The sequence below is a fragment of the Nylanderia fulva genome, unplaced genomic scaffold, assembly GCF_048542155.1.
Source record: "Nylanderia fulva isolate GAGA-0341 unplaced genomic scaffold, ASM4854215v1 Scaffold13, whole genome shotgun sequence".
In the NCBI taxonomy this organism is placed as follows: Eukaryota; Metazoa; Arthropoda; class Insecta; order Hymenoptera; family Formicidae; genus Nylanderia; species Nylanderia fulva.
In genome coordinates, this window is record NW_028189518.1 from 4504568 (window position 1) to 4517219 (window position 12652).

The 12652-nt window shown below is 28.8% G+C and overlaps 1 protein-coding gene across 1 annotated transcript; it reads left to right on the forward strand.

Moving 5' to 3' along the window:
- The first annotated feature begins 1722 nt into the window (after positions 1-1722).
- Positions 1723-8933, forward strand: LOC114932558 (transmembrane reductase CYB561D2). Its single transcript, XM_029304831.2, has 3 exons — positions 1723-2126; positions 5165-5420; positions 7680-8933. Coding segments are annotated over exons 1-3 (780 nt in total). The 5' UTR covers positions 1723-2124; the 3' UTR covers positions 8202-8933.
- The last annotated feature ends 3719 nt before the right edge of the window (positions 8934-12652 follow it).

The window sequence follows — 12652 nt, forward strand, 5'->3', positions numbered from 1 at the left end:
AATATAATAATAATATTAATATTTTGAAATCGATTTGCATATTTGTATATTATACTACTGCTAAAAAGTTAATAATGTTTAAACTTATTAGGGAAAAATATATATTGTATAAAAGAACATTTGAAATGACAAGAGTCAACAATATCTAATTATAAGTAGAAACAAATATACATAACGCAAGTATCAGATGGTTCGCGCTTAAGATTGATTAATTACCTTGATATATTCGAAATATAAATAGATTTTGCATGTGCTTATGCCTTAACAAGTTAGAGTTATGTAAAATACTAATTCTCAACATTTAAGAATTACTAGATATTACATGGGATATAATAGAAGATAACGTTATCTTATGACATATCTCAATAGCATTAATATAACGATAACATTGATCCAACGGGCGACAACATATGATTTATATCGAAAAATGTTATCTCTACGTGAGAATTAACAGGTGCGATTGCGTTGTTCTTACTCGCAAATGACTTTACTTCTAATAGATATGATCGATTTTTTATAATTTGCAACGTGCGAGATATTATCAACATACATAGTGTATCTCGCTCGGCATACTTTCACTTTTCTTATTTTTGATTTTTGTATCATTCATAATATTTGTATTATTTCGTATTTTCCAGTAAATACTACAGTTCACAATTATATTTCAACTGTTTAAATTAACGTAAAATATTTGTTATAACAATAATATCGGAAGCAAAGTAACAATCATAACAGATATTGTTACATTCAAAAAAGTATATTTCAATGTTCAATGTACACTTTATAAAACATAACATCTGTTGTATTGTAAATCTATTATAACATTTGTCACATCAGTTTTTATAATTATTAACGTACATATATATAAATATATATATACACACACATTATAACTTTAACATTTTATTTTCTTTTATCTTTTTTCAAAAACTTTGAAACTTTAACATCGAAAGAAAATACAGTAAAATCAGAAAAAAAGAAGTATAAATGGAAATATGACTAAAATATATTACTTTTAAAAAATGTAAATTATTTTAACGAAATTAATATGTCCTTAAAAACACGTGAATAAAATATTTTTATAAAATAATTTAAATAATTCTATTTTTATTTTAGCCAGTTTTTACTTTATTTTTATTTTAATATAACATTGTAAAATTTTAATTAAAAAAAAGAGGTATTAATAGTGTGAGATTTATATTCTTTTTCAATTTGGAAAAGTGATTTAAATATGTATTATTCACCATCTTATATAATATGTATGTATAAGCAAATAAGCGGATAATGATGGCATATAATCTTTATATTTTTAAAACATATTTTCAACAAAATTCAGAATTTTATATATGTATTTAATGGAAAAAAAATTTTTTTTTTCAAACTACTCCATATTGCGATCTCGTTTTGTGAAGTAGATATGTAAATAATTTGATAAGCTCTATATCAAAAACACGTATAATCTTTTACATTTCGGATAAATATGAAAATTCGTATAATTTGGAGAGACGGCGGTCAGTTAATAGATGAGAACGTGAAGAGATCTGCAAAGGTATTCGAGAAGGCCGAGTCTTTGAATGCTTTCTCGAGTTAGGCCAGCTGATTATATCCTCGGCGTTGGTTTAATCCATCTCCGTTTCATTTGCATCTTGCGCTGGTGGACGCACATAAAGCGTACGTGATCGCGATAAATAAAGTCAGTGTCATTAACGCGATACCATTAACACGTTCCAGAAGACATCCGATAATGCCTAGTACGTGTCGCATTAATCTTATTAATGCAACGCAAGTCGTGTGAGTCAACCATCGCGCACTTATCAGTCATGTGTCGCGGGCAAAAATCTCACTCGGGACATCCCGCACTTTTTGTACTTACTTAAAATTCCCTCGACTAGCGCGAACTCAATCTTACGACTAGTGGCCCCAGCATCGATCTCTCGGTTCGTATAAGATCTCATTGCTGATCCCCCACGCACCGTCTGCATTAATCGCGCGCGTCATCGGCATATATTACGAAGGAAAAATTCGCACACTCGTATAGATTCTCTCTTGTAGACAATCGTCGCTCGTCACTCGAGATAGTCAGTTTACAAGAGCTCTTTGCGTACGCATTTGCGGCGTTAATTTATGTAAGTCCTCATCATTATCTTTATTTTTGTTTAGATTTAAGTCGATTGTTCGTTTGCTGATTGTGTGATGAATGTACGTAAGATATTTGTTAATGATAATTGTAATATTGATATATTTATAAAAATTTATACATATTTATTTTGGAACACAATTATGTCTTTTTTTTAAATTGATATTTCAAAGTGATTTACGTTCAAGAATGTCGAAGCATTCTTCAGAAATAATGGTTTTTGGGCAAATAAGTTTGAGATTTCATTGTAGATAGCTTTGAAAAGAAAGTAAATATGAAAAGGCATACTTGAAACTGGGATACACATACCGCGCAGATGAAATAAATCGTGGACTGTGTCGCAGCTTTGCCATTTATTTATTTTTCAGCAAACACACAGAGAAATTAATTTATTATTTTATTGCAAACTTTAATTTTTCTTACTAAATTATAGTTATGTGAAGCGATGCAGAGAATACACTGCACTATATTTAAAATTAATCTTTTAGTTTTTAGAAGAGATAAATCATTAAGCGGATTTTCTATCAACTTGCGTATTTTAAGAATTATTTTAATGAAAATTTTCATGAAAATTATCACACGCTTGTTTTATTTTAGATATATTATACTCTAAAAAATGTTTCTTCTTACAAATTTTAATATTTTATGTTAAAAAAAGAAATTTTAATTTCAAAATTTCATTGATATTATTTATATTCTGAATGATCAAATGTTCTTACATTTCAATATTTTATTCATGTTAGTGATATAATTTTTCTTATTTTTGTCTAACAAAAAAGCAAAAAAAAAACATCTTCGATAGTTTAACATTATTATATTTTCGGTAATGACAAACAGACCAGGACAAATATTAATTTTGTATTATATATAATTAATATCAAATTCTTCAAATCGTTTAAATTTAGAAGAAATTGTAGTAATTAAGGAAGAAACAACAAGTTGGAACAAGTGGATCGAAGAAGCAATAGGTTCGCTCTCGTAACCTCGTTCGGCAAACTGCCTATTTTCTGCTTTCCGCGCACACGGATTGATTTTGATTCCTTTCTTTTTAAGCTTTAAACCATTCAATTTTAAAGCTTGCTTTAAAAGTCAACCCATTTTCTTCGAGCAGCTATAGAGTTTAAGATTGTTTAGAGATAAATTCAGGCATAATTACCTGAGGTTTATCAATTATACGCGGATTATATCATCTATAAACAGATTTTGCACATCAAAGTTTGTAGGGAAATGCCCCGATAATTTAGTTTAGTATTGCAAGAGACAAATTTCATGGAGATCTAGTTGCTAATTGATAAATCAATTAAATTATAAGTAAATTCTTTTCAAAATTGCTTGATAAAAATTAAGTGTATATCTAAAAATCATATAAAACTGATTGAGCCGCGATTATCGTAATTATTTGATTTTTGCTTATAATTAATTATTCAATTGCTTAATTGATTATTTAATAAGTTGCATACATATCAAATTTAGCTATAGGTAGTATCTATGTTTTAAATTAAATTTGAAATTGGATAAATTGATCATTTTGTTAAGACGCGTCAAAACAATATCAATCGTTATTTGCATTATTAAAACTTAATTAATATTACAATATTTATATATATTGTAATATTGCTGTACAGTGAAATTTTAATAATAATATGTATTTAATATTCTTCTGGCTGCTTGAGTAAATATGATATACGATATTTTATGTTCATTTTTTAAATGCCATCGATGATATTAATTAAAATTTTTAAAAAAACGAACAAATTAGAGAGCGTTCAAAAAGATATAAATAATGGATTATAGAATTAAATGAATTTGTCAACATTCAGTTTAATACTAGAAACTGAAATATGTAAAATAATGCCCTGAAATAAAAATATTACATTATTTGATTCACACATGTTTGCTGATTGCAAATCTACACAATTTTTTTTCACTTTAATTCTTATTGATATATTATATACCGTTAATGTACAACACTTTCAAGAATATTTTGTCAAGTCGTACCAGCCTCTGTTGAGTTATGTAAATGCCACCACTACATTTCCATAATAGAATATGTTGCGACTATGTTGCGTTTGTTCATGCAATCGCATTTTCCTCACACAAGCACATTTAGGTAAATTTCTACTAACTAAGAAGGATTTTCATTGAAATTTTACTTAACTGTAAAACTTAAATTTAATTTATAAATTTAAAACAAAATTAATCGCATGTACAAGAGCATACAAAAGTATCTGATTTTTCAAAAGAACAGTAAATGCGGTGCATTTGGAATCAGATCACATTCAGACTAGATACCTCATCACCCTTCATGTTTCTATTTGAACACGACCTGACACTATAAATATTTTTATATATTATGGGGATACGGTCGTTAACTTTTATAGCACCGTAATATGTGTCATAAGAATTGTAGTCCAAGTAAAATACAACAGGAAAAAAGATATAAGGAAAGATGTAAACTTTCCTTGTTTGCATATCATGTTAAATAAGTGTGAATCAGCGCTTTCAAGACGTACTTTCCCCTTTAAATAACATTAATTAATATGTCAATCAGTTGCGACAATTTTATTATATAAATATTCTAAGCATAGTTGCTTTTATGTGGATATTGCGTAATACATATATCAGTTCCAAGTATTTGAATCGATAACATTTCATCGAATAAATTGTAAATTGATAACGATGTATTGTGCGCTTACAATGAGTACAAAAAATATATATAATTATATATGTTATTTTAATTAAAATAATAGTAATTATAAAATAAACTAAATTAATATTTTTATATAAACACATATATTCAATAAAAGAGATTAAACAATGTAATTTCTAAATAAGTAAAATAAAAGATAAAATATATAAAGTTATTCTAAAAAATTTTCATTTATTTTGTGTCAGCAATATCATATCAAACTTAGTTTAAAAAATGAAAAATGTTATCAAGTTCAGCGGAAAATCTCGGCGGAAATCCCAGAAATTAATAAGTGATTATTATAGCACTGATGATATAATAAATGACATGTGTTGCAGGACAATGGCCGATAAAAACAATGTCGAGCTCCAATCGACAGAAAAATCTACGTCGAGAATTGCACGTAACGATTCCACTAAAAGTATTGTAAGCTCCGAAAACGGAGAGCTGAGATGTAGCGCTCAACGTATATTTATCTCTGCAATGGACGCGATTAACCATGCACTGATCATAGCAGTAACGGCGTACCTTGTGTATTACTCGGCGAAGAAATATGCCGTAACAAATATACACGTAATCCTCTGCACTATCGGGGTAAGTATCTCACTCTCGTGAAACACGCGTTTGATCTTTCTCTTCCTTCGCCGTTTATTCTGAAGCATCGTAACTCATCGTAAATTGGTCGAACTGATCGCGCTGCGTATATCACCGCCCTCGTAATCAAGTGCCAAAGCAAACTTCGTTCACGCTCTTTGAGCTTGCTCCAGAGAAATATTTAAATTAATTAAAATACTTTTGGTGGTAAAAAAATCATGTAATTTCATTAAAAATCTCGAGTACGCGAATAAATTAAACAAGCAATAATGTTCGGCGATAAAAAATTTATAATTCTCTTCTTATAATTACATACGATGTTGAAATATTTGAAAACTTGATTAAAAATGAATTTGTTTGCTCATTATTAAGATTGTGTAAAAATATAAATTTTATATATAGTACATATTTTAATTTTAAAATAATAATTATATAAAGAACATTATTTTTTGTATATAGAATTTCTTCTATTATTAAACTTTATACCATATTTACGTCTTCGTGCACGAGGTATACAGTAAGTTTATATAATCTACACAAGCGTATCAAATTTTGCTTTGCCCTTAAGGCATAAATCGATAGCAATAATTAATTTTCCTGTTTATTACTGTATCGAAATATCAATTAATAGAGACGCGCATATTCAATCTAGAAAGTGTCATGTTTTGCTTATAGTTACCTACTCTACAAGATATTGCGTGATTTTTAATTTCACCTTATTATACGATATAACGGCACGAGATGGCAATTACGGTTCAGATTTATAAAACATGTAAAACCACTTAAAATTTTCCAAGTGGATCGTAATGAATAATTCAAGGAATGTAGTACATTATTTGAGAAATTGTTAAAAATGAAAAGGAAAAAAAAAAATTGTCACACACAATATATGTATGAGCCATATATACGTTCGCTCTTAGAATCTCCTAAATATAACTGTAAAGAGATAGCGCTTTCTTTTTTTTTTAGCCGCGATGAAACACATTGCGGGGATAAAAGTTTCGCACGGATGTAAATTTTTTTAAAGCCTTCTCTCCTCGCATTTGCAAGACGTTTTCATTTATTACGTACCTCATCGACATGCATCTGATACACGCGCGAAGCTGCGCCAAGAAAAGCTCATTGTGAATTACATTCTTCCTTGAACTCGTCGTATCAATATGCGAGAGTTTACGACCGAACTTGTAATGAATCGTAGCGCTTATCTTTTCCTTGTAACAAAGTCCCGGATCGCTCGGGCTTCAACTGCAACGATAATTGCTTATACCCGTTTATCCTTGCAAAGCGGAGCTTAAACATGGATGGATCATTAATTTTGATCCGTCTAAATTAACAGTTTCTCATATATATATAAATACATTTCTCTATGAAATTCTCTGTTCGCAAACGCGGTCAACAGATAAACATAATTAATTTTTTCTAGATATTTTTTGATAAATATAATAATAAATGTATCTAAGAGAGAGTATATCATATATTATATCAGCCTTTTTTTTATACGGAAACGTATATTTTTACTTTGTACGAAGATACATTCTGCGTTAGCTATTCTCGATTTCATATTTGTTTTATTCCTTTTACATTGATAAATATTCAAGAATTTTCTCAACTTTTAGAATATGCGCATATGTAGTCAATACACGGGTTTTTGGAACATTGCGTATTTTTTTTTTGCAGTGCATCGTATTTCAAGCTAAATATCGTAGAATAAAATTTTATAGTCTTGTGTTCTCATATTCTTAAAAATAAAACGGACGATCTTTTTAATCATTAAATCAAATCAAGTATCTATGTATTAATTAATTTTATTAAAGACATTTTAGGTATTTTTATATTTTTTATTTCCGTAATCGTTATTTCTAGTATAAAGTTCTATTGGTTCCATTTTTACAAAGTAGGTTTTGAGGGCATTCTAATTTTGTCACAGAAACATCTGCATAAAAACTGTTCAGATATGCATAATTAGACCTGATGAAAAGTGACGATGAGTATAAGACGCTGATATTTTAATCGTATTGTGTACGCGACAGCAAGAAGCATTATACAGTGCATGTCGTAATTGAGTTTCAGCGACTCTCGAAACTCAAATTACAACATCCACTTGCCCCGTCGTGTAACGTCCAGCGTGGAATTGCCGTAGTATCGAACGTGGTTCCTTCCACATCTAGAGTTTAGGCCAAACTAGATGGCCAAAGAACTTTTAACGACTTAACCAAACGATTCAAACTTCAGCCCTGTTCACGAATTTCATTCTTTCAGTACGTTCTGTTGATGTCGGAGGCCTTTGTTGTCCTGGCGAGTGATAATATTCTGACTTGTCGTCTCTCGCGTCAGGCCAACAAACATCTCCACTGGATCCTGCAAGCTGTGGGACTGATCTTCAATTTGGTGGGTGTGGGCCTGATGATCAACGCCAAAACGGTCCACTTCCGTTCGATTCACGGTATCACGGGCTTTGCCTCCCTGGTGATTGTATGCGTAGTAACGATCTTTGGGTATCCGGTATGGATCGCGTGGAAGCTGCGCAAGTTCGTGCGGCCGGTTGTTACCAAGTTTCTGCACAATTTTCTGGGCACCGCCGGCTTCGTCATCGGTATGGTCTCGCAATGTTACGGTTACAGAAAGAAATGGATTTATTATATGGGGGAAGTAGAGTACGCCGACGATGTTATACTTGTTCTTACGGCGTTGATCACGATACTATCCCTGAGAGGCGCACTCTGTTCTCTCTTTAGCCAGGCCGTCGGTTCCTTAAGATTACTTTGCTCTTCTGTCTCGTAAAAGAATGTTATTACCCAATTCATCGTTTAAGAAAAAAATTATCGTAAATCTTATTTTATTTATTTTTTTTTACGGTTAGAATAATTATGTAAAAAATTATATATATAGTTTGGATTATATTATTTTTATAAAAATTAATGTAATGTGTGCGACTTTTTTAATTTATTCGATCTTTTGATAGGATATTTTCTTCGTGTATTATAAAAAAAAGGATTAGATAAAGTTAGATCTACGAGTAAATGATACACAGATATAACTATGTCAATTAATATTTTAAATAATATTTGATTATTAAAAATAAAGAAACAGTGGTCACGAATATAAAGATTTAGGAATAAAAGTGATACGTAAATTAGCGACGATCTGCATTTTCGATAAAAAATCAAAGTATGAAATAAAACAAAATTAAATGCAATTCTCTTATAGATAAATAGAATTAATGCAGTATATTATATTGCAAATAGCTTATGCGTATTATATAAGTATATTGTTTATTATTTTATCGATTTTTCAATTGAGTAGTCCTGTGTTGCGCTTTTTCAATTTGTTTCTTTCTGTGAAACTATTTTAGTAACTGAGCAGATATTTTTTTGACGAGATTCGGATGCAATCGGTTATAGTTTTACGGCGACATTGTTGTGAAAAATCCGCGTTTATACATATAGTGATTACTCAATATTGGAACATGCGAAACCGTGTGAGTTTATCACAAATAGAAATACTAGCAAAATGGTTTTGTGTTTTTTCTACGATATCATATATTTTTTAGTCCTTGAAAATACAAGAATTTTTTAGGAAAGATTGTTATAGCAGATAAAAACGCGCGATATAAATATTGGTCTTGCAAAAAATCAGTAATCTATTGATTAATCTATTTAAATCACTGATATAGAATATAAAATTAAAGAAAGTTATGAGCTAAAAATAATAACAAAAAACAGTTACCATAATATTATTAACATTGATACATGTAAATATTAGATAATTTTGTATTAAACATAAAATGTAAAAAGTTAAGTTATTAAATGTTAGTTTAGCAGATATTTTATATTTGCATTACAAACTAAAGGCGATGAGTAGTAGTGTTTCAACTAACACTTAAATTGCGCATAATCAGATATTCATGAATTATTAACGTCTTTTATTTTTATTATTGTTAACTGTTTTGGTATAATAATAATAATATATAATATGTGTTCTGAGAGAAAGACAACCATGTTGATTTAAGAAACATTTGAGGCGAGGAAAAGCTAACTCGTACTAGTAAAATATTTCGCGAATGGAAGTCTGAGTCCTTTGGTGGTAGAGATAATGTTATTACAGAATCGAATTGCGAGATGTTCCAGGCACAAGCATTCGGTTACGGCAACATGCCACTTCTAGCTTCTGACGGCGTATAAACGAGAGAAGTCAAAGTTTAATTAGACGCGAAAGCGTGGCACAGTCTGAAATTTCGAAAGTCGTAATTTCTCCTTCCTGCCAAACTGTAGTCTGTTTCCTATCTTGTGTATATACAATATATATATATATATATATATATATATATATATATATGTATATGTATGTATGTATATACTCGCTTGCACTTGATACTGCGTATCCAATACTTCTGTTAATCGGATCAATTGCTTTATCGAGACAGCTAGTATTTTCGAAGTACCCATCATGAAGATGTATGGTTGAACAAAGCTCAAGGAATACCGTAATAATCATTTTATTTCCTTTATTATTTTATTTATCATTTTATATATATGAATATTTTTTATATTTAAATGTGATAAATATAAGGATTTATATATATATTTTATAAAAATTGATTAAAGAAAAGAAGTACATTCTTAAATTCATTAACGAAAATCTATGTATAATTTTTTAACTACTTTATGTATTGATTTTTTTCTGAATGTAGTTATTTTAATTATACGGTCCACACAAAAAAGGATGATGTAATAAAATAAAATACATAAATCTATGGGATATAAAAATATTCAAATCTGTGATAATTGATTGTCAAAATGTAATTTGAAATGTTTATTGTATTGCATAAAATTTAATAAACTATAACGTGACAATTATGCAGTTTACCTGACAGTCTATAGACAATCCTTGCCACATTTAAATTATTCGTTTACATAATCGATATTGATTATATATAATACTTGTTCGCATAATCGCAATGCGATTATTATAATAATACAAAAGTGTAAACATCAGATTGCAAAGCGCAACTGTAATGTGATACCTAATTTTGCTGCGCGTAATCTACGTTCAGATAATTAATGCATCTGTGACGCGCAGAACGAGCCCGATAATGCCGCGAGTGCATGGGACTCGAGTGATATTTATTTGCGCGTGATAACGAGCGCAAGAAGTGCGCCGATATTTATTCGTGCGCGATAGTAGTGGCTATAAAGTATATAGGTATATATAGGTATATAGGCCTTGATATAATGCGACCGGATACTTTACAGTTTGTCACATACGCGCGATATAACACGATCGTTGCGATTGTTTATTTATATCGATGTTAAAAAGTACGGAAGTGTATCAATAATTGCGTTAATTAATATAGACTACCTATCTTGTTCGATTCCTACTCCATTTTTGTGGTTGCGAAACGAACGTTACGTCCCGCAAATCGAAGTCTCATGAATCATTCATTCCGGATTAATTTGATGTGCAATGTCCGTTTATACTTCGCTAATGAGTGAGTTCTCTATTGGTATGTTTTTTTTTTATTGAATAAATATAATCGTTCTTTCCTTCGAGATTTCTGTTATTAATTTCCCCCACTAGACAACTGTAATAAGCGACGTTTTAGAATTCCTGACATTCAAAAGTTACGCATGCACAGCGACGAGAAATTAAAATTTTCCTCATTTTACAGCGAGAATTTCAAGGCGTCATTTCTCACTTTATGTAAATTGCTGCCGGTGATATTTTATTTCATGCGAACGTTATATACCGTTTCTTCGTGACGGCAGAAAACAAGTCAAAACTGAACATACGACATTTACAATTTTTATGTAATAATTTATATTATTTTTTAATACGTTATTTATTGCATGAATAAATTTAATATCTCTAATAGAGTAACAAATTTTTTATAATATCAATAAAAAGATTTTATGCGGTATAGGATTTAAGATTAAGTTAAATGTATATATAATTCGTGATTTATTGATTTATATGTGTATCATTTTTTATATATTAATTTATACAGGTAACATTTTTAGCTGAAACTGATTTATTTATTATATCATATTCTTTTAAAGCAGTACAACTTTTGAATAAATAACTGTAATAATGTGTAATAACTGTAAAATCTTCTCTCATTGAGTTTAAAATGTACTTTTTAATCATAATAGCATAAATCGTACAATATAATTATTATAAATAGAAATCACATAATGTTTGTTAAAACAGAAAATATTTCAATCATAATAATCGACGAGCTTCCGTAATATAGTTTATCGTTAATTGTCACTGCACAAATATGCATTATTTTATCAAATTAATTAATCGCACAAAATTCGAGCTCTTGAAATTTCATTCTTTTATTTTTATATATATATTATTTGTATATATTTTCCACAATGCATTTTTATATAATATGCATTGTATAAAAAATTTACAGTAAATAAAAAATTATATGGTATTTGCTTTTTGGATTATTATCAATAACTTAATCATAATTTAAAATATTTTTGTAAACACAATTAATAAATAAAATTGTTATTCAACTTCTGGTAATTAAACTTAATTATGAGTTCTTTAATGAAAATATGTGCGACAATTTCGTCAAGTAAATTCCGCATGACCGTAGCTCTAAGCATTGTTAAATAAATGTTAATCTAAAAGGGCTACCTTTTTGTAATAAAGGCTTATCATTTTATTGTTTCTAAGACAACTTATTGTTTACTCATAATAATATGTGCATGTGTAATCACGTTATTAATCACGTAATAATAATACATAATTCGTTGCATTTCATAATTATACAAAAAACAATTATACAGAAATTAAAGGAAATAATTTGAAATAAGTCGATAATTTTTTTAAGAAAATTCAGTTTCTATGCCACAAAAAGTATATAAAAAATTTAAAAAGTTATAAAAAATTCCATAAAATAGTCTTATATTTAATTTTACTATTAAATAGTCATATATTTAATTTTTATATTAAATAGTCATATATTTAATTTTTATATTTTTCACGTATGTTTTAAGAATTATTAAGCTGAACGTAATTCTTTGTAAAATAATAATGTATTAAGTGTATTAATCGTATAATTGAGTCTATGTAGCAAAAGTAATAAAATAAACAGAAATTGTGTAATATAATAATAGAAATTATGTAATCTCAAGTGATTCAAGAGAATATGCACACATTTAATCCGTATGATGATAAAGGGAAACAAAATACATTCGCATAGCAATTAACATACATAT